Genomic DNA, 26,547 nt, shown 5'->3' on the forward strand with positions numbered 1-26,547 from the left:
ACGTCTTCTCAAATGGTCTGCTCTACAAGTGAAAAGAAGCCCTACTCTGGGAAAGAACGGGAACTCCTGCTGTCTTTGGAATGCACTTTAGATTTGCTGTCGGGGTAACTGGAAAAAAAAAATGTTACTCTCAAAGTGGAAACTTCGGTGTAAAAAAGCGAAAGGTGGATCTCCAGGAAATTACGCTGAGTGCAAAATGCCAATTCCAAAATCTCCCACGCTATGCGACTCCTGTGTGCAAACATAATGTATTTTGAAATAACACAATTTTAGAAATAGTAGAAAGATTAGTGGCGGACGGGGCTTGGGAGTTCGGTTATCAAAGGGCCACGGGAGGGGTTCTCACGTGATGTAATGTCCCATAAACTGACTGTAGTGACAGATACACGAACCTACACAGGTGATCGCATTGTATAGAACTTCTTACTCACTGACAACGACAAATAACATTGGGGAAATCTGAATAAGACCGGTGGATTGTATCAAAGTATCTACTTTTTTCTTTTTTGGCAAAGTTTTGCAAAGTGATAGCACCGGGGAAACATTTGGCGGAGTGAATTATTTTTTACAACTGCATATGACTCTACAGTCATCTAAACACACGCGCACACGCAGGTCAACAGCCGCCCGCGGCGCCCGGGCGCCTTCTCACGCAGAGCACACGGGGAGACAGCGTTGGGTCCTCACCAGTCTTTGGGTCGTTTTGCTGCGACCTGGCCCGGGGGGCGGGGCGCTTTGCGGACGTGACGTCAGTGGGCGGGGCGTGCACCTGGGCACCTGGGCTGCCGCGGCGACGCGGAGCTGCGGCTAGACGCGCGCCATGGAGGGCGAGAGCCGGAGCCCGTGGGCCCTGGGGCTGCTGCGCACGTTCGACGCGGACGAGTTCGCGGGCTGGGAGAAGGTCGGCTCGGGCGGCTTCGGGCAGGTGTACAAGGTGCGCCACGTCCACTGGAAGACGTGGCTCGCCATCAAGTGCTCGCCGAGCCTGCACGTCGACGACAGGTCAGCGGCCCGGGCGGGGGCGGCGGCGCTGGGGCGGGCGGCGGGGCCCGGCCTCACAGCGGCGCGCGGCGGCGGGCTGGGGCCGGGGCCGGGGTGCTTGGATTCCGGGCGTTCCCGTTCTCTCCACCTGAGTCGCCTCGGGAGCAGCCTCGGAAGGAGAACCAAGCGCCGGGCGAGGCCGTGAGCCCCCGGCGGGGTCTGCGCCTTTTGCTCGGCCGGAGGGACGTTGGGGGTGGTTTGGCGAGCTCCGGGTCTAACTGCTCACGCCGGTGCCCCGGGCTGCGGCTCCTACGGGGAGCCTCGGGAAGCCGCGTTTGCCTAAGACGGTGTTCAGCGCCCGGCATTGTTACCTGGCTTCCGGTGAGCCCCGGATTTTCAGGGTCGCGGGCTCACCTTGCGCCTTGGACCCGCGCCCCTCGGAGGCTCGTCCGGCCCGCCCAGGACCCACCCGGGCGCTGCGGTTTGCGCCCGGCTTAGAAAAAGTGCCGTGTGGGATCTGGGCTTTGTGAGTGAGTTAGACTCCGTTCGACTTACTTAGTAATTTACTTTGGAGCACAAATTGGTGTAAGACGGTAATTATTTCGGTCGGAAGCCCTGGCTTGGCTTGCAGGCCTCCTCGGCGCCCGGGCAACTTGAGCGTCGGCGTTACCCGGCTTGGGCCTGGCCGTGGGGTCCGGCAGGCGGCCCGGGGTGCCAGGTTCCAACATTCAGCGCTCTCTGGCCGTACCCTCTCGTTTTAGCTGATTTAATTTAGAGGCCGAGCCTCTGCGGAGCGGCCTTGCACTTATGGTTGGACCATAGTGCCCTCCTGGACCCCAGTTTCCCCATCCCCAAACTGGGAGGCCACCTGCCTGTCCCTCGGTAACAGAGGTGCTCAAGTTAAAGAAGACGGTTGGAAAGGACCGGAGCTGCCCCAGTTAAATTCGGTCGGTGGATTGTGGTCTGTGTATATCATTTTAGGGGTGGGGTGGGAGGAGGGTCTTGAGAAGTAGCTCTTTTGGGGTGAGGGGTGTTCACTCTTTACGGTTGCGTTTTAATAATTTATAAGCTTCGGTTGAGCGCGTTAAAATTGCCTATCCTTCGGTGACGTTTGCGTTCTACATGGAAGGTGTGTGGTGTTTTGTGTTCTGTGTGGAGAGCCCCCTGTACAGTCAGCCCCGAACAGACACAGACTCAGAAAAGCAGCTCCTTTGCTGCTTCAGAGACCTGGTTTCTAATCCTCGGCTTCTTGAATGCTGGGGCCTCCAAACTCCAGCTTTTCACCCCCAGAATGGTGGTGCGCGTGTCCCTGGACTGAGGTGCACAGAGGATTGCAGCGCGTGCCCCCTCAGGTCCCGGAGGGGAGGAAGCCCCCGCGCACTTAGTGGCTTTGTGTTTTCCTCCTGGCCTGGGAGGTTATACAGCAGAACTGTTGGTGGCTCTTTGCTCTAAGCCTCCAGCACAGTGTCTCTTGGAAACTTCAGTAGAGTGGTGGCGAGTGTCACGCAAATATCACTAACGTGCAGGGGAGCTGCTTGTGAGGCTGTACCTCCCTCGGATCCCAGGAACTTCCCAGGCCGGGAGGGGCGCCCTGGCTATTTTGATGAAATCCAAACCTCTTTGAACGCCGGTCCCTAGTTAGAGCCTGAAAGGCGCGACTCTTGCCGGCGTGTGGGTATTTTTACGCTCTCGGGGACGTTTATTTGCCTGCTGGAGTCTTCTGGCCGAGTTTTCTTCATCAGCCGCAGGTTTTAGCACCAGCGTCTTGTATCGGAGGAGCCTAGTAAACAAGCACGTCCCCGGGCTGACTCAGCAGCCCGCACCCTCAGGGTCTGTTATTTCCAGCGACCAGGCCCTCGTTTCTTGGGTGGCCCAGGTGGAGGTGGGGTTTCTCCACGTGAGGCGGGCCACTTAGGAGCTTGCATTGCCTCGTTGCAAAGGCTTTCCTGCCCTGCCCCAAATAGGCAGGTGGTGGCATGTACTGGACAGCTGGGTAGAGGTCAGCATTGCCCAACAGGAAGAGATTCACCTCTTGCACTTTGCCAGGCTGGGCGGGGCCGGCTGGCGTTCTGCGTTAGCGGCAGGAGCTGGGCTCTCTGACTGAGACGGTGGTCACACCCCTGCTCCCTGTAAAGAAGAGTCTTCTAGGTTCATTGCTGACTCTCTCTGGCTTGAGACGCCCATTAGGCGCTTGTGTCGCGCCCGCTGTGGTGCAGAAGCAGCTGCTTGCCCTGCGGCACTGCCTCTAGGCCTGGAAATGGCTGCTGCGCTCCCCATCCTCCCAGGCTTTGGCAGGTGGCCTCGGTGCTCTTTTGATGAGCTGCCTCCCACCTTGACCCTTCTATTTGCGAGATGCTCCCTGGAGTGGGGAATAAGATTTTACTGGGGGTCCTAGGTGCAGCCCTCAGCCCCAAACCCCTCCCGGCTAAGCCTCGTCTCACCTGTTTGAAGGGTGGCGCCTCTCACCCCTGCCGTGAGGGCCTGACCTTTTCTTTCCCGGGGCCTCCTGCACTGGTTACATAGGGACCCACCGCCAGTACAGGTGTGGGTCCTTTTCATCGCCTGCTTCTCCCTCCGGGCAGGCCCCAGTCTTCATGCCACCCCTTGACCACAGCAGGGCCTGATCCCCAGCGTGCACCCCGGGCCCTCAGAGCAGCAGGCTGCCCCAGGCCACGTGAGCAGGTACTTCTGGGTGGGGAAGGTCAGGGGCTGCCCGGTCCCAGACACCCCTTGAAGTTCCCAGAGAGCAGAGAGACACCTGTCCAGGGGCTTCCAAGGGGCACCCCCGGGGTGTTCCCAAGTGACACCCCATTGATCTGCACTCGCTCTCCTTACGGGCACATCTGGGAGCTTTGGGGGACGTGTAGCCACCCTGGCTGACCCTCATTGGGGATCACGAGGGTTTGGCCGGAGTCTAGCTGGGGGGGGCGGGCATTCCCATTTAGGTGGGAACTAAGCCTTGGAGGCCCGTTCCTACGGCCCCCAGCCCCTGGCTCAGAGGAAGCCCAGGATAACTGAGCGCCTGCAGCTGCTGGAGCTTGGCCGCGGCTAGTCAGGGCGAGCCCGAGCAAACCCCGGGTGTGTAAGCACAGAGCTGACAATAGGACAAGCCTGGTTCTTGTCAGTTTAAAAATAGCAGTGTGGGAACCCCTCGCAGGCTCCCTGGGGACATAAGTGGATTGGTGCGCAGCGAGAAGGCCTGGCTGGGAGGCATCAGTAACAAATGATTAAACCGTTTTTCCTGCTGCCTTTTCCCACAAGTGGTTCCCAGGTTTCTCCCTCTAAGGAGCACTTCGTTACAGGGTACCCTTCCCTACAGCCCGACCCTTTTCCCACTTCCCGTAGTTTCCTGCTACTCCTCTTTCAGCAGGCCTGTCCCAGGGCCCGTGTTCTCCCCCTTCCAAGGTCCATGCCTCCGGAAAGCTTCCCTCGCCCGCTGGATGTCTTTGGAATTTGTGGCTGAGCCTGGAGGAGAACCCCATTGCTTCTCCAGAAAGTGTCCTTTAGAAATAATCAGTCTGGTGAGATTCCTCACATCTCTCCCTACCCCGATGCCCTCCCCGGGGTGGGGGAGATACGCTTTAGCCAGCCTCAATTGGGAAGAAACATTGAATGGATGTAAGTGCTGTGGATAAAGTGTCTTTAACAAATTTTACCCGACTTGGTCCTGTTAATGCCTAGATTTTCCATCTCCGACCAAGAGGGGCGGGGCAGGGGTGCTGTCCCCATTCCTGCTGGGAAACGGAATTAGCAACCCTTCCCCGAATGGGAGAAAGGAGGTGTGATGGGAATGATTACAGAGGAGAAATACGACGCCAGCCCCACTGAATCGTGCCTAATCGTAGACACGCTCTTAGCACGTCACCATTCTTAGGTTGTACGAATGAAAACTGATGTCCGTGGACTCGGGTGGCCTGGAAGGTCACTCGTCACCGGGTGGCGTGGGCTTTGATGCTGATGGTGTGGCTGTGAAGAGGCTGGGCTCCTGAAGCCCCCCGGCCCTCCTCCTGCACCTGGGCTCTGGGACTGGCTTGAAGATCGCTCAGGTGCTAAAGTGATAATAGTCATCACAGTCAATCCACCTCCAGTTCCCTTGTGCTGTTGTGGGCAGAAACCGGGAACACCGCGTCGAGGAAAATATATTAAAAGAAAATAATTGACACAGTGGTGGTTTCATTCTGGGTGAGAAGCACCTTCCCGTCTCCTCCAGCAGTGCCCGGAGAGGGCCCAGTCCAGGCTTATGGAATGGCTGATGCTGCCAGCTGCGGAGCTGGGGGGAGTGGGTACTGGAGGGTATCCTAGGGGCAGCTGAAGAAAGGCCCAGAGGATGGGGTGGCTTGGATTTCGGCTCAGTGGTTACTAGGATGTAAACGGGATGAACATTTTTTGTGCCGATGCTTCTGAACGCTACCAAAGAGGGTGGTTAGGGGGCCCGGCCAACCCACTCCCCAGGCCTGAGTGAGGGGCTCCCTGGGGGGGGGTCCCCTGGAACCCCCTGCTGGGTGATCCCGGGACCTCCTTCCTCGCTCCAGGGATGCAGCCATGGCGGGGTCCTCGGCTCTTAGGCATTTCTGACTGAGCTGTCACGGAGAAGGTGATTTGTCCTGGAAACGAGGCCTTATGTTCCAGGATAGCTGGCCGTCCTCCACGAGCTGTCCTGGGATGCGTGGTCCGCGGGACCGAGCTGCCTGGTGTTGCTTCCGGAAAGGGTGCGGGCTGTCTGAGGACATTCCGGCTGTGGCCAGCTTTCTGGAGCAGACAGCTGCAGTGGCTCGCCCCCCCCCCCTTTTTTTAAACTAAGGTAAATGGTCTCTCAGTGCGGTGGGGAGGGCCCGGGGCGGGGGAGAGAGCCGCAAACCTGCTGACCTGGGTGCACTGGGGTGGGGCTCTCCCGCCAGCTGCTCCCCTGAGTCTAGTGAGCTCAGCCGTCAGAAGTCACCTGGCTCTGACGTGTGCAGCCCTTTGGGCGAATGGAGCCTCACTTAACGACACCTTCAGCTTCAGCGGCATCGACATCCTCCTCAGCTGTCGGTCCGCTGCCTCTCAGAACGTCTGCTGAAAGCGGAAAAAAGCCATCCTTGTGAGTGGCCGGCCTGTAACTCCGGAACCTGTAGTGCCTGGAAGCCTGCGGGCCTGGAGGGATCCTCCCGTGGTCTCCCGGCGGAAGCGGGTCTCTGTCCATCCTGCGGCCGGACCCGTGCCAGGGCCACGTGGGCGCAGCGTGCTGGACTCACGCTGGTGGGGAGCGGCGGCCCAGCGGCCACTTTAACAGTGAATAAAGGCAGTGGGACCACACAGGTCGCAAAACTGCCTTCTTAAAATAGGAAACAGAGCGGCAGCGGTACTGATCCCCGCCATGAAAGCTCGGGAGAGAGTGTTAGGAGTGTAGTTGAACTGGTTAGTGTAGGCGACAGGAGGTCCTCCCCGGGGAGGAGAAAGGAGATGGGCCCGAGGGTGCCGTTTTCTCTCCTTAACTGACAACCCTTATTTGAAATGTTGCTTGATGCAGCCCTTTCCTCTTTCAGATGTCCCTCGGGACCGGGCGCAGCGCTGGGGTCTGCCTGCATGTCACCCTGGAACCCAGCAAGCACTGTGGCTGCAGCCGGCGCTGGCCGGCCTGGGCCAGGCACCTGAACCCACTCTTCAGCCCGGCCCGGGGACCTCCACGGGGGCTCTTGTGGACGTCGTGTTTTCCATTCATTGGATCTTTGACCGGAGTGCTAAGAGAGCACGTCATGCTGAGCTCAGTTTTGTCCTATGGTCATGTCATGATTCACTCCTGATACCTGTCGCACTCTTTCCTGACGCCAGGGGGATTCTTTTGCTCCTTGAGCCTGTTCAGAGCCAAAGTCTTGATCCCCTTGCCCCCTGCCTGCCCCGCTCCTGCTGATTCCATAAGTGGGGGGCCACCCAGTGATTCCCAGTAGACGTCTGGGGTCATCCTTGCTACCTCCCTCTTCTCCACATCCAGTCGGTCACCAGGACTTAATGATTCTCCCTCGAAAATGGGCCCTGCACCCACCAGCTTCCTCTCTCTGCACTCCTGGCAGCCGGGGCCCCGGTGACCACCCTGAGTGCCCCGTGGCCGCTCTTCCCCTGCTGCTTCCAGCCTGGGGCTCTGGTGTAGGAGTGGGACTGAGACCTTACGAGCCCTCGCTGCTGCCCTCTGCCCACCTGAGTCAGGGACCCCCTTTATTAAACGTCCCCAGGTCCCTGTGCTTCCCCTTCAAAGAACTTGGATTTTCAACTACACTTCTTTTTTTAGGGGTGATTTTCCACCTTCTCCCCTAGAAGGTAAATACCGTGAAGGCGCAAGGAAGGGGTCTCTTTCGTCCTCGGTTCTAACATGTAGAGGATGCTCAGTAAATACTTACTAATAAATGAATTTTAATTGGGTGCAGATTAAAATTAAAGTAATTGCTGGGAGTACTTAGGTGGGTGATTCCAGACTGTAGTGGGTTATGTAAAAAAAATTTTTTTTGGCCGCACGGCATGGGCATGAGGGATCCTAGCTCCTCAAGCAGGAATCGAACCAGCACCCCCTGCAGTGGAAGTGCAGAGTCTTAACCACTGGACCGCCAAGAAAATCCCTTTAGTGGTTTATTTTAAATTTGGCTGAAAGTGTGTGAGCTCTGTTCCAGTGGTTGTCAGGCTTAACTCTTGGCCTTTGGGGCTGGGTAAGTCTTTGCCCGGGGGGCTGTCCTGTGTGCTGCAAGGTGCAGGGTGGCGCTCCTGGCCTCTACCCACTGGATGCCACCGGCGGTGCCCGATGTCCCCCGGAGGCAAAGTCCCCCCAGGGGAGAACCACTGGTCTGCACCCAGGGATCCTCTCCCTGAGACACCCGCCTTGGCCAGCGCTCACCTGGGGGAGAGCGGAGGGGCGGGAACTCCCCTCCCATATGCAGGGGCTGGACGCGCGGGCAGGGGTGCTGTGGTCCTGTCCAGCTGAGCCCACCGCAGGCAGAGCTGGGTGCTGCAGACCTTGGTAAACAGTGCGGCGTGGTTCCTCCTTGCAGGTGGCCTCCTCCCTGGGAAGTGTTTTCATACCTGTAAAGGAGGCCTGGGAGTGAGCTGCGGTCTCAGAGAGGAGGTCAGATCAGTAAGAAGCAGCCTCATTTCCGTGGTAGTTTCTGACTCTCCAGCAGGGTGGGAAGCAGGCGCAGGCGCAGTGGGGCGGGCAGGTGCACCCAAGCTCCGGAAGAGCCCCCGTGGTGGGAACGGAGCCGTCCTGGGTCCTGGGCCGGGGGGCTTGTGTGGGAATCTGCATTCTTGGGCGGGGGGTTGGGGGTCCCTGAGACCGCCCCGGCTGCTTCCTGCCTCAGTTCCCAGCTCCCATAGGCTGTGTGGTTCTAGACTCTTCCTTTAGGAGCTTCCTAGAAGGCGGGTTCCTGGCACCCACCTAGAGCCTGTTCTCCGGGAGCGGAGCCCGGGAGTCTGCGTTTCAGCCGTCCCCCCGGGTGCTTTCTACAGTGGCCGTGTTTGAGAACAGGCCAGACCTTGGCCTTGTGGGGTGTGGCCTCTTCTCCTGAATGTACTCTGAGACTTTGACCCATCACGCTGACGCCAACCAAGGCCCTGGATACGAGTCTGTAAAGGCTGCACCAGGAAGTGGCCTTAGACCAGGGGTTGGCAGACTTTCCGTGAAGGGCAGAGAGTAGACCTTTGGGGCTCTGCAGGCCACGGGGTCTGCGTTGCAGCTACGCATCTCTGCCGCGAGTGCAGAGACAGCCTCCGCCCCGCTGGATGTGGATGGGTGAGACTGCCATGCAGTCAGTTTCTTTACAGAACAGAGGCTGGCTGTGGACAGCAGCTTGGTAGTCGCCCAAAAGGTTAAACACTGAAGCACTACGTGACCAGGTAACTCTCCGCCTCGGCACGTATCCAAAAGAGTTGAAAGCAGGGACTTGAACACCTGTGTGTATAAATGTACGGCATTAGTCACAGTAACCGGAAGGTGAAAACGACCCAAGGGTCTTGTCCATCAGCAGAGGAGCGGATAAACACAATGCGTATGTTCATACAATGGAATGATGTTCAGCCATAAGAGGAATGACGTTTTGGTTTGTGCTACAGCGTGGATGGACCTGGACAACATATGATGAGTGAAATAAGCCAGTTACTAAAGGACGGATGCTACATGGTTCCACGTATGTGAGATCCCTAGAGCAGGCAGATTCACAGACGGCAAGTGGAAGAGAGGGTGGGAGCGGGGCCTGGAGGGAGGGGTTCCTGTTGAGTGGGCACAGAGTTTTTGTTGGGACGAAGACGAAGTTTTGGGTGGAGTGCGTGGTGTTGGTTGCACAACGTCGTGAACGGATATGGTGCCCGTGAATTGCACACTTGCGAATGGTTACGGCGACAGATAGTATGTTACGTACATTCTACTACAGTTTAAATAATGGTTTTAAAAAGAAGGTGGCTCTTGGGCAGCGGTCTGCAGACCCTGCTTTAGACCAGGCTCCGTTGATTGCAGCGTGGGGTTAGGGTTTAGGAATGATGGGGCCAGCCAGAGTGATGGGCTTCACAGAGAAGGGGGCTGGGCTCTCTGGATGGATAATTCGTTAAAGCTTTTGGTCAAACCTAGACGTCCCTTCCGTCATCCCAAGGGAAGGGATTGTCAGTGTGGCCTCGTCATCTGAAGCTCGGAGCCTGCATTGGCTCAGTGCTACCGGAGGGTTTTCAGATAATGGTTGCAGTCTCTCTCCTCCCTGCTTACAACAACCCCACGACGCATAGATGCGTTCGAATAACCATGGACTGAAGACATGGGAAGGCCTAGAATTTAATTATGTGACATTAAAGTGAGCTCTGTGTGTGTGTGTGTGCACGCGCGCACGCACACATACGTGCCCTTGTACACATGTGTGCGTGCATTTTAGTAATTTTCTCAGCCGTGTGGAGCTGCTTATCTCCTGGCCACAGTGCCTGTGGCCAGGTGACCACTGCGCACACATTCCTCACGTCTTTGAACTTTTCCAGAGAGCGCATGGAACTTTTGGAGGAAGCCAAGAAGATGGAGATGGCCAAGTTCCGTTACATCCTGCCCGTGTACGGCATCTGCCAGGAGCCCGTGGGCCTGGTCATGGAGTACATGGAGACAGGCTCCCTGGAGAAGCTGCTGGCCTCTGAGCCGCTGCCCTGGGACCTGCGCTTCCGCATCGTCCACGAGACGGCCGTGGGCATGAACTTCCTGCACTGCATGGCCCCGCCTCTCCTCCACCTGGACCTCAAGCCCGCCAACATCCTGCTGGACGCCCACTACCACGTCAAGGTAAGGACGTGAGGGGACCAGGTGGCCGGAGCGTTGGATGCCCCGGGTGGGGAGCCGTGGGGCTGGAACCTCAGGGCCAGCGAAGGGGGCCGAAGAGGAGGTGGTTCCCTTGCGGGAAAGAACTCAAAGCAGAGGCCTCTCTCGGCATCAGGATCCCCAGTCTTGCCATGTGTGGCTGGTATGAACGCCACAGATGTGTAACTGGAAAATGGACTCTTATGAACAAGGGTCACGCCCCCAAGTCCTGGATCAGGACTCTAGGTTCTGGGCACCCCGGAAAAAGAGGCTGTGGGTTTGTGGATTCCGGCCTTCCTGGCCATCTTACACAATCAGATTGAAGCGGACCTCGGCTCGGCCGTCTCCGTGTGGGCTGGGTCAGCCTGCTTCCCCTTGGTGGTTCCCGGGCTCAGGGTGATGGGAGTCTCGGGGTGCTCGGAAATGGGGGCTGCGGCGTGCTGTGGAGAGGGGCCCTGGAGGGTCTCATTCTGTTCTCTTCCTTCAAGGCCTGTGAGTTCTGATTTTTTTTTTTTTTGTGGTATGCGGGCTTCTCACTGCTGCGGCCTCTCCCGTTGCGGAGCACAGGCTCCGGACGCGCAGGCTCAGCGGCCATGGCTCACGGGCCCAGCCGCTCCGCGGCATGTGGGATCTTCCCGGACCGGGGCACGAACCCGTGTCCCCTGCATCGGCAGGCGGACTCTCTACCACTGCGCCACCAGGGAAGCCCTGATCTTTTTTTTTTGATAAGTTTATAAAGCAGAAAAGCACGAGGGATAATATAACTAAAATCGGGTGCCGTCCCCTTGGAATTGGCCCTTGTTAGTGTGGTAGCTTTGTGTTTCTTTGAAGATGTCTCTCCCTTGGAGGGCCATCGTGTCACACCGTGGGGGGCACTCGCCGTGGCTTTCCCACTCAGTGACATGGGTTCTAGGCTCGCCCACCTGCTGAGGTCACCCTGTCCCTCAGGAGGGCGGGTCAGGAAGGGCCACACGCCGTGGCTGGGGTCCCGTCGGGCTCCTCGGCGCCATGGAAGGGGGGCTGGGCCGGGGGTGCGCACACAGCCACCCCCCTGCACCCCAACTCTGCGGCAGGCACAGCACTCGGCTGAGCCGGCCTGTGGCCGGTGGGGAATCAGTTTCCACGTCGTACACTTAACGACAAGGTGTCCTTAAGGCGGTATCCTTCGAGAATAAGATTTTATCAGAAGCTGGAAGTACCCTCCCGCTAAAGTGAAGCGGGGAATTGAGGGAACAAACAAGTGGGTGGTTCCCAGCCTTCCTGAGTTCTAGCAGCCCTGCAGTCCTGTTTCCTGCTGGTTGGGGTGCTGGCTTCACACGTGGACTCTGTCCCCGACGAGCATTGCAGAGTTGTGACGACCAGCGTGGGGTCCGTGGGCACCAAGTCAGAGTGAAACCTTTGATCTCAAACTTGAATGAGCACAAGCAAGGGGAGGTGAGGATGGGTCCCCACTGTGCGCAAGGCCCTGTCTCTGGGAGCTGCCCCGTCTGCCAGGGGAGGTTCCGAGGGGACGGTGGCTCCTGCTAAGCTGAGGCTCCGAGGGGTTAAATGGAGGCCAGTGTTGTCCAGCTGTGTGTGGTTGAGCAGAGGTTCGAACCGGGTTCTGCGGCCCTGGAGCCCTTGGTCTCCCACCCACCCCACTGCCGTACGTGAGATGCTCACAGACATCACGGGTGGCACACAGTGGCGCACGAGGGCAGACGGGGTAGTGGGCGGTGGGTGTCCAGACAGCCCCTGGGGGGTGCAGTGGGAGAGGAGTCACTGGAACTCCAGCTCGGGTGAGGGTGTCACTGGATGGGACTGGTCTTCGGAGAGGACCAGTCAGGAGTGGGGGCACCTGCAGAAGGGCCTTTCGGAGGAGGAAGCAACCCAAGAAAAGTCACGGCAAGTTCTGGGTTTTTAGGGGCAGGAGAAGCAGGAGGCATAGTTGGATTAGGGTACAGGGTGTGGGGAGGCCTTCCACTCGTCTTTAAGGATGCTGAGATGCCACTGTAATAGAACGTGCCTTTCTTAGGGACACCCCACTGATTGCACCCCATCCCTTTGAGCGGTCTTTTCAGAGTCACGGAGTGCAGTTGGCCCAACGGGGCCTGTATCTCAGCTCACTCCCTTCCCACCGTCCGGGCCGCTCTCCTAACAGCCATGTGGGATGTCTGGGGCAGGAGGCCCTTCCTTTGAGGACCACGGTGACGTCCTCCTGGGCAGCGCAGCCCTCGCGCTCTGTCCCTGGCAGGTGGGGTGGTGGCCCTGTTGCTGGGGGCTCCTCGCCTGGCTGTGGGCGTGTCGGCGAGGGCTGGTGCTCTGGGTGCTGGGAGTGGCCGGCACATAGTCTCCTCCTGTCCTGTCCACGCCGCGATGCTGACCTGCGTCCAGGGATGGTCGCCGGTGCTGCGTACACAGTAGGACCGAACGCCCGCCCCGCAGGGCGCTGAGTGCCGCTCGCTGGCGCCCGGGGCTGATGTCCTTGTGGTCGTTTCTGCGCTGGCTCCCGGGGCTCCTTGCTTTGAGCGCTTTGTTCCTCCTCCGCTTGTCCACCCCGGGCTTGGCAGGCCTGGCACTCGTGGCAGTTTTAGGAAGTGGGTGAACATTCCTTAAAGGACCAAGGGGCTTGTTAATAAGGACCTCGGGTGGCTGGGAGCAGTGTCCACTGACAGGAAGGGAGGGGACACTGCAGCTCCGAGGAGGTGGCCAGGCCACCAGCCCCTCTTTCCCAAAGGTTGGGAATGCACTTCTGTGACTCCTTTTTTTTTTTAAATAAATAAATTTATTGATTGATTGATTTATGGCTGCATTGGGTCTTCGTTGCTGCTGCACACGGGCTTTCTCTAGTTGTGGCGAGCGGGGGCTACTCTGCGTTGCGGTGTGTGGGCTTCTCATTGTGGTGGCTTCTTTTGATGCAGAGCACAGGCTCTAGGCACGTGGGCATCAGTAGTTGTGGCTCGTGGGCTCTAGAGTGCAGGCTCAGTGGCTGTGGTGCACGGGCTTAGCTGTTCCGCGGCATGTGGGATCTTCCCGGACCAGGGCTCGAACCCGTGTCCCCTGCGTTGCCAGGCAGATTCCTAACCACTGCGCCACTAGGGAAGCCCTGTGACTCCTTAACCAGGTGGGCAGTCACCCTGCACAGCCCCAAACAAGCAGAAACTATATTCACAGGACGCGTTTTTTTCATCCTCAGGAACAACTCAGCGGGAGCCTCATCTGAGGTTCTAAGTCGGCCGCTCGATTTCTGGGCAGTTTTTAGTTGATGGTTATTTTTAGCAATACAACTTTAATCTGGAATCTTGAAATAAGATCCTAAGTTGTCACTCCATCCCCTTCCCTTGGTCCCTGGAGGCTACATTTTTTGTCCATAGGTAGGATGACTGGAACTGAAAATTTCACAGCAACCACCCGTTTTTGGAAAGTGTATTCAAGACACTTTAATATTAAATTAATATGTGAGGTTAATATTAAGTATGCTAAATATCACTACTAAAATATTAATTCTAGTGACAGTAGTAAACTCATTTCAAGTTGATAATGGAATAACTCGATTTAAAATCTCAAGCTATACTTGGGACCCACTTTGCCCAGACCAGGCTGTATTCAGAGGGCTGGATACCCAGGGTCCTGTTCTCTGTGGTGCAGAATGGCCTTTCACTCCAAGGTGGCACGGCCCTGACCCGGCCCTTCGTTAGTCTCTGTTAGTCTCATCCAGCTGGGCCCGGCAGGGGAAGGGCCGTGTCCTGGGGGCCCCTGTGAGCACTGGCTCTGGGCAGTACCGAGGCGGACGCTGAGTGCGGGTTCATTTGTAAATTATAGGGCGCTTGCTGTCCTCAGGGATTGCCACACTGTCCTGCTGTCTGGGAACCCGGGGACAGACGAGGCAGGCCCTCCCTGGGCAGGACAGGTGAGAAGGAGCAGGTGGAGAAATCCTGTGGGCCGGAGGGTCGGTGGCCATCAGAGAATTCTCATTTCTGAGTTTCCCTTTTGGTGCCGGAGGTTTCACGTAGAATTTAGGCTTGTTTTCTTTGCGTCAAGTGTGTATCTTGAAGCAGCAGAAATAAGAAGAAAAGGCTGCCGACGTGGGGGTGGGGCACCAGGTGCCAGGATCCCTGCATGCCCGTCTGTCCTCAGTCCTGAATCTGACACGTCCACACTGCTGGGAGTTCGGTACTGAAACTTCCCCGCTCGTCCACCTGCTACCTTGCGTGGCTCTGTCCCTGGTCCCGAGCTGCAGGGTCGGGGTGATGGGTTCGTTCTGGGGAGCTAGCACTTCCCTTTCCCGAGTGGAAAGTTTCTTGGAGGTTGGAGAATGGACCGCTGCTGGGGACCCCGAAATGGCCAGGCCGGCCTCACTCGTGTGGACCCACACCCCCCCACCGGGCAGAGCCTGACTGCAGAAGTAGGGGCCGGGTCCAGTGTCACAGGCTTTCTTCCCATCCCCCACGCCCCCCCCCCCCCCCCCGCAGATGTGGTCAGAGACCCCTTGGAGGAGCGAGTCCCCAGTCCTAAACTCGCCCTGCTCAGCGGTGATGACGCCAGGCCCCTGTCTCACCTTGTGGGCAGGTGAGCCCAGAACCAAAGGCCTGACTCGGCCGCATTTCCCGTCACCCCAGAGGCGTGTTTGAGGGGAGCCCGGAGTTAACCAGAAGGCTTAGAAAAACCCACGCGCCTCGGAGGAGAATTTACGAAGGGGCCGTTTTCCACGTGGATCCTGAGTCCCTTAATGCCAGAGAGTGTGGCCTAATCCCACACAGCGTTTCGCCGCCTCTGAGGGCTCTGATTCACACCCCGGGTTGCAGGGGGGAGGGCGGGCGCCCCTCAGTGACTTCCCCCTTGTGGGTTCCCCTGAGCCTTCAGGACGCCTTGGCCTAAGGAGACGCGGAGGTAGAGGTGTATGGGGCCCGAGCTGCTGCGTCCAGGTGCCCCTTGGGCCGGTGGGCCCTGCGGCGGAGGGGATGTATGTCACACCTGTTGTTTGGGTATTGTGTTTGGAGCCAGCAGGTGTCTGTTCCTAGAACGTTCCAGGTGGAGGACAGAGGGCCCGCCGAGGTTGGCAGTTGTGTTTTGCTCGCTTTAAAGGGCTTCTGGAGGCGCATTTCCCTTTGAAGAAGCAGCTGCTGCTTGCCCGCCGGCCCAGCTGTGCGATTGCATAACTGCTTTGCCTCTGAGGGTGCCCCCTCCCTTGCCTGCCTCCTGCCAGTGAATTCCTTCCTTCAAGTGTAATCTTTTCCCCTGTCCATCAAGCTCCTGATGGTTTCAGGCATGGTTCTTCCCAGGCTGGCTGGGCCTTCCCGCCTGCGCCGGGGAGCGCAGGTGATGTGAGAGCCGTGGTGCCCATTCCTGAACGCAGCTGCTCAGCCGGGGGTGGGGGGTGGGGGTACCGCCCCTGCCCCCGACGTTGCCAGGGTCCTGGGGGAGGGCATGCTGATAAAACGTCCCAAAGCAGCAGCCCCGGCTGCCTCACTCAGCAAGCTGCCAGCCAAGCCTGACGAGCTCCTTCCCGCCACTGCATTGCAGATCTCCGACTTCGGGCTAGCCAAGTGCAACGGGCTGTCCCACTCGCAGGACCTCAGCATGGACGGCCTTTTCGGCACCATCGCCTACCTTCCTCCTGAGCGTATCCGGGAGAAGAGCCGGCTCTTCGACACCAAGCATGACGTGTACAGGTGTGTGTCAGGCGCGCAGCCCCAGGCCGCCAGGGGCTCCGCGCCCGGATTCCTCGTGCTCTGCAGGGGGGCTTGGCCAGGGGCTCCTCCGTGCCGCCAGATAAGAGGTTCAGTCCAAAGGAAAGGGCTTTTAGGCGGAGGGTACGGGCTACCCCAGGACTGGCTTACAGGAGGGAGTTCTCTGCTGTGAGCGCTGCTGGCCCAGGATGGAGAACGTTAGTGGTTGGTGTCAGTTAGAGCCGGTTATGCAGCCGGACGGGCAGCTCCCACACCGTGAAAGCTTTGGTGTTTGTAGGATGTAGGGAACATGGGCTCTCTTGCTTGTCTGCTGAGAGAACCTGCTACCTCAAGTGGTCTCTGTGTCTGTCTGCGTGTGGATTCCAGCTCCAGAATCCAGTCCCCTGTGGCCCGGAACTCACACTTCCTGACGTCACTTACGCGTGACAGGAGCACAGACACCCTAGAGGCTGTTCACAGACTGGCACCGGGGATGTCTGTGCTGGAGAGCAGGCGTGAATCATTTGGCGCCCTCCCTTCCCACATGGTGAAGGTCTTAATCACGCAGACTTCTCGGAGAAGGAAAGCAGGAGGGCGGGTGCCGGCAGGCACGTAAGCCCCTCGTTGTGGTTCTTGGCTCACGCGGTGACTGTCACCCTGAGCCCCGCCTTCGGGTCACGGCCACCGCCTGGAGTCCTGGCCGACTGGTTTGACCGTAGCCACCCGTGCACGTGCTTTGCTGGACTTTGAGCAGGACGTCTGTCGGGGAGTGGTGCACAGGGCGCTGGGCACCCGCCTGTAGGGTTTGGGGAGAATAAGATTCTCTGTTTATTTCGGGGTTGAGAGTTTCAACTTTTGAATTTGTAGATTTCAGTTACTTTTCAATGGGGACTTCTTGCCTTTCGATAAACAGCTGCCCTTAACCCAGTGCAGGCTGGTAGCTCAGTGCTTGGACTTCTGATTCTGTTTTTATTTTTTTTTAATTTTATCAGATTGAGCTCTTTCGGGGTATATCCAGAGTAATCATATATATATAATTAATATATAAATGACATAAAGGTAACACACACACACACATATATATTACACACAAGTATATATAATTTCTAACAACCAAAAAGGGCTCTGGGAGGTTCAGCCGGTGCCCCCTCATCTTTTCCACGCCCTCAGATGACGTCAGTGGGCTCGAGACGCCCAGAGCTGTCGTCGGTATTTTGAGGCCCAGTGTTTGCAGGAAGATGGTGTGAGAGAAGCAGACTCCGCCGTTCCCCCCTCGAGCTGACGGTCCAGGAACAGGGTGGCGGTCCCTTCGGGAACCCCTCCTGCTGTCGGGACTGACAGTTCAGTTGATGGAGTTTTGTCTGTTGTCTGACATTTGAGCTTTCCACAGGCCTTGTTCCACAGTAAGAGTATTTGCCCATTTAAAAAACTGCATGAAAGATACCCTGGTGTCCCCTCTCTGTCTCGGAGTCTCTCGAAGGCTCTGGGTGGACTTCCTCAAGCTCGTCGCTGTGTTTGGGGCTCCGGCACGCAGATACTGACGTGCCTCTTCCCTTCCAGCTTCGCCATCGTGATCTGGGGTGTGCTCACGCAGAAGAAGCCGTTTGCAGGTGAGTGGACATGTCTAGGGGTGGTGCAGCTGCCTCTCGCCGAGCAGTGGAGGGCGTGCTCTGTGGTCCTTTCTCTGTGTCAGAAGTGCCTGCGGATCACAGTCGGGGCCGCTCTGGGCCGTGGTGCTGGCGGGCCGTCTGGTGGGGAGCAGGGCTGCCTTGTCCTGCCCAGCAGGTCCGCACGGAGACCCACGGCCCACCTCATCGCAGGCTTTCATATATGCCGACGAGGCGCTCTGCCGTGCAGCTCACGTACGGGGAAAGGCACCGATCTGGTGGGGTCTGTTCAGTGACTCTTGTTAGGTCCTAGCTCATTGTTTTGTGTGTGTGATAAAATACACGTAACATAAAATGTATCATTTTAACCATTTAAACTGTACATTGTGGCATTAAGTGCATTCACAGTGCTGTATAGTCGTCACCACCGTCTGGTTCTAGAACATTCCATCACCCCAACAGGAAACCCTGGGCTGCTTAGGCAGTCACTCCCTTCCCCTCACCCCAGCCCCTGTTGACCACGGATCTACTTTCTGTCTCTGTAGGTTTGTCCGTTGTAGTGATTTCCAGATACATATTTTTTTAATTTTCTAATTTTTGATCGTAAAACACACATCACTTAAAAATGATCATCTGAACCGTTCTGAAGTGTACAGTTTGGTCACGTGAAGTGTCTCCCCACTGTGGGGCAACCAGCCTCCAGAAGCATTGGGGGGATGCTCCCCGGGTCAGCACACCCGGCCCGAGGGCTGTGGGTTTCCCCCCCCTGCCACGCACCCACCATGCTGATTTCCGGCCCCGAGGTCTCAGTACCTTGACTCGCTTTATTGGAAAAGTCAAGTACCTGGGCTACGCACTCTCTTCTGGTCTGACCAAAAGGTCTAAGAACGCAGATCAGAGTCAGCACGTGGCCCCCAGGGCTTTCGCAGGGTTTTGTCTGTGGTCGTTACGCTGTCTCCCTGCCATCTCCTGCTCAGTGGAGGTCCGTGGCCTGGATTCTTTTCAGCGTGGCCAGGTGGCACTGTCGCTCGGGCCGCCGGGGGCCTGCGCTTTGGGGTAGAAATTCAGGAGGACTTTTTCGTCACTGCAGGGCTGTTTGGGCCACTTGGGGCCGGGCGCTGTGACTCCGTGACTTACCATGTTCTTCCCTTTGGTGGGCGTGGGCCCCTTTGGAACCGACCTCGTTCCATATTTTTCTCCTTTGAACTTGGTTTTCCTTTGAGTTCGATGCCCAGAAAGACCTGCTCTGTGATACATGGCAGTGATTCCATTTGGTAGATCACAGATAGTTTCTAAAACCTGGAAAACAGAGGACAGATGTGCCCTGCAAGGTGAAGGATTAAAGAATGCTCTGTGCTTTGAAAAGGAAATACCGTGTCTCCTGGGCGCTTGGTGGTGACGTGCCCCACACTTTCCCACGGTTGTCACTCCTCCCGAAGATAAGAAATCCTGCCTCAGCCCCACGGAGCTGCCCTGACCTGTGCACCTGCCCTTTGCAGATGAGAAGAACATCCTGCACATCATGGTGAAAGTGGTGAAGGGCCACCGCCCCGAGCTGCCGCCTGTCTGCAGACCCAGGCCCCGCGCCTGCGAGAGTCTCCTGCGCCTCATGCAGAGGTGCTGGCATGGGGACCCCCGGGAGCGGCCCAGCTTCCAAGGTGAGTGCCCCCAGCGGGTGCCCGGAGTATTGCTGCTCGAGGGTCGTGCCGCTGTCCCAGGTGACAGAGTCGACGGCCGGGACAGGGGAGGCTGTCCGGAGACAGGAGCGCCAGGGCGAGCCCGGCACCCGCAGGCTGTATCCGCCTGTGGCCCCTGCCTGTGACTGGGGCGAGGAGGCTGGAGCCACGTGGTCAGCTCCAGCTGTCCACCCCCGGCTGTGGCCCGCTGCCCTCAGCAGCCTCCTCTTGGTGTTGCGGGTTCAGATGCAGCAATGCATCTTTTAGGGACGAGGCGACCACTGGCTTGCGGCTTTCTTTGCATTTCTCATGGCGCCTTGTCCCTGGGGAACGGCTGTGTCCTTTGGTTAGGAGAGTGATCCTGACGCACTTGAAATTGATCACGACGTTTAAAACGTATGGGGAAACCAGCGTGAATGCGGTGGGAGCCTCTCGCCAGGAGCCGGCAGCCGGGCCGTCGGGGTACGCGCTCCGGTGGGTCTGGCTTCTTGGGGAAACGGGGCCTTGGTGGCTCCTGCTTGGTGTCTGGCCAGACCCTGCATGTGGGTGCCGATGGGGACCCCTGCGGGGTTGCCATGAGCTTGGCCGGGGGCCAGCAGCCTGGGAGGCCACAGTGCTGACCGGTCAAGAGGCTGGACCCTGCAGGTGCTGCCTCTTCTGTCCCGGCCTGAGGTCACACGTTTAACTAGAGCGTTTGTGTGAGTCAGTGTCGAGGCGATATACCCTTTTGTGTTTTGTCCCCCAAAGAAATCACTTCTGAAACCGAGGACCTGTGTGAAAAACCTGATGATGAGGTGAAAGAGACAACTCCAGACCCGGATGTGAGAAACCCACCGGAGGCCGAGGCCGAGGTAATGGGGACCCTCCCGGGGGCCTGGTTTCCCCTAACTTGGCTTCGGGGGTTGAGTCTCTCTTTTCTGCAAATGCCCTGCCAGCCTGGACCACTCGCGCCCTGTTCTGAGGCTTGGGCCGTCCCCCGCCCCTGCCCCTGGCTGCTCGGCCTCGAGCTTGCTGCCTTGGCGAGCTGGTCTCGGAAGCCTGCAGGCCAGGCTGGGGAGGGGGTGTGGGCTCTGGGGGTCTGGGGGTCTTTTTGCACCTCGAGGCTGGGCATCTGTCCACTTTCTAACTGCCTATAAACGTTTCGTTTTATGAGTGCCACACAGGTTAGGTGAGATGTGATCAATTCTAACTATGCTAACTAAATAAATACCTTTCGGGTAGTAAGACTCGTGAAGTGGAGCCTGCTAAACTAACTTTATCGGGCGATATCTGGTGTTATCACCCCAGGCTGTGCTGTAAGCATTGATGGTGTGTCTGCTGTCTGAGCAGGAAGGGGCGTGTGCGTGAGGGCAGAGGGCAGAGGGGCAGGGAAGGGGACCCGGTCCCCACCACCCCCACAAGGGGAAGAAAGGCCCAGCGCGTGGTGTGACTCGGTGCGCCAGGCCACCAGTTCCCGAGGAGAGGGAAGATTTGGGGACAGGTGGGCGGGAACCGGGAAGAATCACGAGTCACCTGCAGATTCTAACCCCTCGGCACAACCTGCGTTTCTCGCGGCCGCGCAGGAGGGGGCCCTCGGAAGGGCCCGTTAGGATGGGTTGGGGTGGAGTGCCGTGCTGTCCCTGTAGCTCGGCCCCTGCCCCCCACCCTTGTACACACGCGGCCCCCCAGCTAGACTCGCACAGCTCCGGGGAGGGTGGCGGGTTGTTAGGACCCCAGCCCATCTCCTTCCTCCGTTTCGTATCAGCGCTGACCTGTCCTGGGTGGACACGGCCAGCACACAGGCTTCACCTCCTGCAGCTTATTCACGTCTTGTCCGGATAACTCAGGGCCACGCCACTGCGCAGATGGGGCCCAGCATGGTGACGGGCATTCCGTCCCCGTCGTCGTCTTTTCTTACCATGTCCTCCCGCCGGGTGGACCCAGCGCAGGGTCTCTGGGCCCCCAGAACCATGGTAACGGGAGTTAAATTCCCTGCATGGCTCACGGGGGACCCACGTGTTCCCCACCTCCTCCGCCCGCCCTGTCAGGTCACGGATGGAGCCTCATCCCCTCCGTGTGCTGTCTCTGCAGGCGCCCGTGGCCACCCCGCTCAAGCGAGCCTCTGCCCCGACCTTTGACAACGACTACAGCCTCTCCGAGCTGCTGTCCCAGCTAGACTCGGGCATCTCCCAGACCCTCGAGGGCCCGGAAGAGCTCGGCCGCAGCTCCTCCGCGTGCAAACTTCCGTCGGCGAGCAGCGGCAAGAGGCTGTCGGGGGTGTCCTCGGTGGATTCTGCCTTCTCCTCCAGAGGGTCGCTGTCCTTGTCCTTCGAGCGGGAGTCTTCAGCGGGCGGTGAGTGGAGGGCCCATCCCTGGGAAATAATGCGCTTACCTGGGGGCCCGGGGGGCCGGGCAGAGAGTGAGCAACTGAACGGGCTGCCTGACCTCACGGTAGCTGTCCTGTGTTTTCTGCAGCCCTTCACCGATTGGGTTTGGGCGTCAGTGCAAATGCAGAGATGCACGTGGGCCGAGCAGGTGTCACTTAGATGTAAGAGGGGTGAGTCACACCCCTGGCTGTGCGGGTGGGTCTCACCCGTGCCAGCCCGGCACGCAGGGGCTGACCTCCGGTTTGCAGGTTGAAGAACTCGAGTTGCATCAGGGAGCCTAGGGGATGTATGGAACCCCTCTCCCTGGAGACCTCTCTCTCTTGTAATGTCAGCCCTGTACCCCCTTTCCCAGACGGTGAGGGGAAAACACCCGCATTCCTTCTTACTCGTGCGCTCCCATCTACCGTAGCCGTGCATGTTGATGGGCAAGCGGGCCTTGGAGGTTGTGAGTCCCTGGTCCTGTTTATATACCTTGGGTTTTCTGTCTAGAAGGTGCTTTCCCCTGCCCCTGCCCTGTCCCAGGTGCTGGCCCTCGGGTGGGGGCCTGCTGCCAACTACAGCCCCCTCGTTGCTGCCTGTGAGGATGACGTATGAGGTTTCCTTTCCGTGAGGAAAATATGCCTGCTCACGCTTAGGGCTACAGTGCAGGGGTGGCCAGAGGGGCGCGGGAAGGGTACAGACCCCAGGAGGAAGGGGAACTTGTTTTTCCTGGGGAATCGGGGAGTTCCTCCTGGAATGAGGACTCTTCCTAGATGCCGTGGACCTCCTGGACTTTTTAGAGTGGAATATTTGGGATGAAAGGGGGCACTTAGGGTTGAGGAAACTCCTCACAGAGGCGCAGAGGTGGGGAAGGCCTGGCTGGACTGGAGGTTAGCAGCCAGCGATGAGGCTGAAGAGAAAGACGCACCCGTCTCCCATGGAGGAAGATGTGGAACTTTCTCTCGGCCTGCTACCCTCAAGTGACATCCTCATGCTTGGAGAGGACCAGTCACTGGCCCATCTCAGAAGCAGCGTTAAAACACTAAGTCCCCATTGGGCTGATTCCATTTTCTTAATACACCCCATGCCCCCTCCTCCTACGCAGGGCCCCTTGAAAATGTTTCACGTGAGGGCGTCTCGTTTCATTTAAATCGGAACCCGACAATGTAATAGGATTTTTATGTTAAATTTAACCTTTACATCGTGAATAACAGTCCTTCTAAAATGGGAGACTCAGTCCTTTAAGGAGTCTTCTAGAAAGCGTCCTTCATGATATTGCTGAGACAAGAGGCATCATTTGGAGGTTGGGCTGGGAGCAGGTGGTGGGCCCTGGAGGAGTGGCCTGGGCTAGGAGCTGCCAGCTCTCCGGTGGGTTGGGGGCTGCTGCCTGGTCTGTGCTGCCGTTTCTGAGCACCAGCTGGGGCCTGAGTTTTACATCCCTTATCTAATCGCGACCCTACCGGATGGGTAGAATGATTTTTACTTTGTACATCGACGGAAGAGCACTTTGGAGACATTCGTTGCCCTGCCCGAGGTCTCCCCACTCGATCTTAAATTAAACCGGCATGGACAGCACAGCACTTAAGCGATTTCAGATAAAAAGCGGCCTGGAGGCCACGGGGAGTTGGGGGCCATGTAGAAAACACTGGCCGGGCCCGGGGAGGCAGCCCCACGTGACCCCTGCACCTGCTCTCCCCGCAGATCTCGGTGCCACCGACGTCCAGAAGAAGAAGCTCGTGGATGCCATCGTGAACGGGGACACCAGCAGGCTGATGAAGATCCTGCAGCCCCAGGACGTCGACCTGGTCCTGGACGGCGGCGCCAGCCTGCTGCACCTCGCCGTGCAGGCTGGGCAGGAAGACTGCGTCAAGTGGCTGCTGCTTAACAACGCCAACCCCAATCTCACCAACAGGAAGGGCTCCACCCCCCTCCACGTGGCCGTGGAGAAGAGGGTGCGGGGCGTCGTGGAGCTCCTGCTGGCCCGGAAGATCAGCGTCAATGCCGCAGACGAGGACCAGTGGACGGCCCTGCACTTCGCGGCCCAGAACGGGGACGAGGGCAGCACGCGGCTGCTGCTGGAGAAGAACGCCTCCATGCACGAGGCAGACTGCGAGGGCCGGACGCCCATGCACGTGGCCTGCCAGCACGGCCAGGAGAGCATCGTGCGTATCCTGCTGCGCCGCGGCGTGGACGCCGGCCTGCCGGGGAAGGACGCCTGGGTGCCGCTGCACTACGCCGCCTGGCAGGGCCACCTGCCCATCGTCAAGCTGCTGGCCAAGCAGCCGGGGGTGAGCGTGGACGCCCAGACGCTGGATGGGAGGACGCCCCTGCACCTGGCCGCCCAGCGCGGACACTACCGCGTGGCCCGCGTCCTCATCGACCTGCACTCCGACGTCAACGTCTGCGGCCTGCTGGCGCAGACGCCCCTGCACGTGGCCGCGGAGACGGGGCACACGAGCACCGCCAGGTTGCTCCTGCACCGGGGCGCCCGCAGGGAGGCCGTGACGGCTGAGGGCTGCACCGCGCTGCACCTGGCCGCCCGTGGTGGGCACCTGGCGACCGTCAGGCTGCTGGTGGAGGAGCGGGCCGACGTGCTGGCCCGGGGGCCCCGCCGCCAGACGGCGCTGCACCTGGCCGCCGCCGGCGGGCATTCGGAGGTGGTGGCGGAGCTAGTCAGCGCCGACGTGCGTGACCTGTCTGACGAGCAGGGGCTCAGCGCGCTGCACCTGGCCGCCCGGGGCCGGCACGCCAAGACGGTGGAGACGCTGCTCAGACACGGGGCCCATGTCAACCTGCAGAGCCTCAAGTTCCAGGGCGGCCCCGGCCCCTCCGCTGCGCTCCTCCGGCGAAGCAAGACCTAGCCTGCCGCCCCCGGAGACGGGGCCCCCGCGGGGTTCCTGTCCCTGCGCTGTGCTCCGCTCGCCCCGTCTGCGGCCTGCGGGATGCCTTCGAGAGGCGGGTGGCCGCCGACTCGGGATTCGCGCCGGGGTCTGCTTGGGCGTCGCCTGCGCACTCCCCCCCGACGAGGCTGGTCAGAGCGTGCGTGACCACTGCCCGCGGGTGCGCCCGGCGTCGGAGGGACGGGGGGTTGGAGGCATTTGGCTGCACCCCCCGCTCCTGCCGTCGGTCCCTCGGTGACAGGGCCGCGAGCCCCCCCACCCCGTTGTGAGCAGAGCCACCTGTGGCTGGGAAGGCGGTGTGAAGGAAGAGCTGCGTCTTTTCTCTCCATTTGCAGTGGCAGGCAAAGAAGCCTGTTCCAGAAGGCTTTCGTGGAATTCTTGTTCTCCGGAAGAATACCTTTCATAGACGAACAGTGTCAGCTGTCGCTTTAGATCCGTTAAAAACTTCCATCTCATTGGATAGTCTGCCTTCTGCGCAACGAGTGTGAACTGGTGGTTGGTTTTTGAAGCAAAAACAGTCATCTCACGAGCCCTTTCATACCCAGATTTGTCCGTCATCAGTCCTCGTGGGTGGCCACACACGTGTGCCGGGAGTGCTACCTGCCCTAAGTCATGTCTCGTTGCAGAAAATGTCTGAACTTTAGAGTCAAGTGTCTAAAAGTCAAGAAAACTTCACTGACGGCCTCAGTGTCGGACTCAGAACAGTGTTAGCGAGTTAGATGCACCACCTTCCTCGCCGTTTTCAGCCGTCAGCCTTGGCCGGGTAGCGGTTTGTGCCGAGTGAGGCTGTTTTAGGGTCTCCAAGGGGGTTTCTGACCTGCCTTACAAACGGCTACTCTTTGCAGGGGCCTCAGCTTTTGGGGTGTGACCCCCCAAGTCAGCTCCAGGAGACAGCCTCACGGTCTTGGATGTAAAAATCCCGTTCTCTTGTTGTCACCTGTGTCCCACATGCACCCGCCCCCAATACTATGATTAGAGTCAGTTTGCTGCAGGACCCGACCCTGTATGCAAACATGCCCTTTGGACTGGTGTGTGAAACAGAGATTGATGTTAACGTACCATGTATGTTAATGTGAATCTGTGGGCAGGATACTTCTTTTCTGTGACAGGAAATATCCGGGCTGCTTAGAACTGGCTATGTTTTAATATGCCTTGTGCTTTGAATGTGTTGTGCTACTGTTGTATGTAGAACACGTGGAAGAAAAAGCTTCTGTTTGATGTCAATAAAGCTAAGTTCTCTTCCGACCTTTTTGAAACCGATGAGACTACATTTTCATATGCATGAGCTCGAATAATCTGATTTCTGAAAACCAGATCTGAGGCAGTCCCATGTGGGGTGGAGATGCCCTTTGGAAGGGCAATCTGTGTGCCCTGAATTTACCCATGGTCTGGGGGGGATGGAAGAGGTGGAAGGGTGGACCCAGGCTTCCTGCCTCCTTAGCCCGGGACCTTCCTCCTGCATGTGTGAACCGTTAGGGAAGAAGCTCCCAACACCAGAGTTTTTATTTCTTTGTAAGTTTTTTTTTTTTGGCCGTGCCCTATGGCATGCGGGGTCTTAGTTCCCCGACCAGGGATTGAACCCACGCTTCCTGCGGTGGCAGCATGGAATCCTAACCACTGGACTGTCAGGGAATTCCCCTTAACGTTACATTTTGAAAGAATTTTAAAATATAGAAAAGTTGTAAGAATAGCACATAGAACCCTGGTGTCCCCTTCGTAGATTTTCCCTTTGTTTACATTTAATTCTTCTGCCTCGTCATTCCCTTTTCTTTCAGATCTACCCACCCATCCATCCCCCAACCCCCTCATCCATTCATCTCTTCGTCCCCCGTGCACTTATCCATCCATCCATTCGCCCCATCCATCTCCCCATCCACCTGTCCATCTGTCCATCCATCCATCTGTCTGAGTAGGTTGCAGAAAATATGCCTCATGACCCCTAAGTACTTCAGTGTGTATTTCCTAAAAACAAGGACTGTAGCCACTACGTAGCCACAGTGTATCTATCAAAATCAAGAAATGAACATTGATACGATGCCATCATCTAATCTACAAATCCTTTTCAAGGGTTTACTGACTGTCCCCAGAGTGTCCTTATAGGAGA

At 58.2% G+C, this 26,547-nt stretch overlaps 1 protein-coding gene across 1 annotated transcript; it reads left to right on the top strand.

Annotated features, from left to right (window-relative positions):
• Window positions 1-783: 783 nt before the first annotated feature.
• Window positions 784-24,561, top strand: RIPK4 (receptor interacting serine/threonine kinase 4). Its single transcript, XM_082839148.1, has 8 exons — window positions 784-1,002; window positions 9,961-10,252; window positions 15,770-15,918; window positions 17,476-17,525; window positions 19,022-19,180; window positions 19,946-20,049; window positions 21,269-21,530; window positions 23,245-24,561. Exons 1-8 carry the CDS (start codon window positions 821-823, stop codon window positions 24,402-24,404), a joined length of 2,358 nt encoding a protein of 785 aa, XP_082695274.1. The 5' UTR covers window positions 784-820; the 3' UTR covers window positions 24,405-24,561.
• The last annotated feature ends 1,986 nt before the right edge of the window (window positions 24,562-26,547 follow it).

The sequence above is a fragment of the Leucopleurus acutus genome (genome assembly GCF_964270905.1).
Source record: "Leucopleurus acutus genome assembly, chromosome: 5".
In the NCBI taxonomy this organism is placed as follows: domain Eukaryota; kingdom Metazoa; phylum Chordata; class Mammalia; order Artiodactyla; family Delphinidae; genus Leucopleurus; species Leucopleurus acutus.

What these genes read in the sequence shown, in the direction of transcription:
- RIPK4 (XM_082839148.1), top strand. Translation starts at nt 821, where the DNA reads ATGGAGGGCGAGAGCCGGAGCCCGTGGGCCCTGGGGCTGCTGCGCACG. An exon ending in ACGCCCACTACCACGTCAAG is followed by an intron (nt 10,253 to 15,769) that starts GTAAGGACGTGA and finishes ACTGCATTGCAG; the next exon opens with ATCTCCGACTTCGGGCTAGC. An exon ending in GGAGCGGCCCAGCTTCCAAG is followed by an intron (nt 19,181 to 19,945) that starts GTGAGTGCCCCC and finishes TGTCCCCCAAAG; the next exon opens with AAATCACTTCTGAAACCGAG.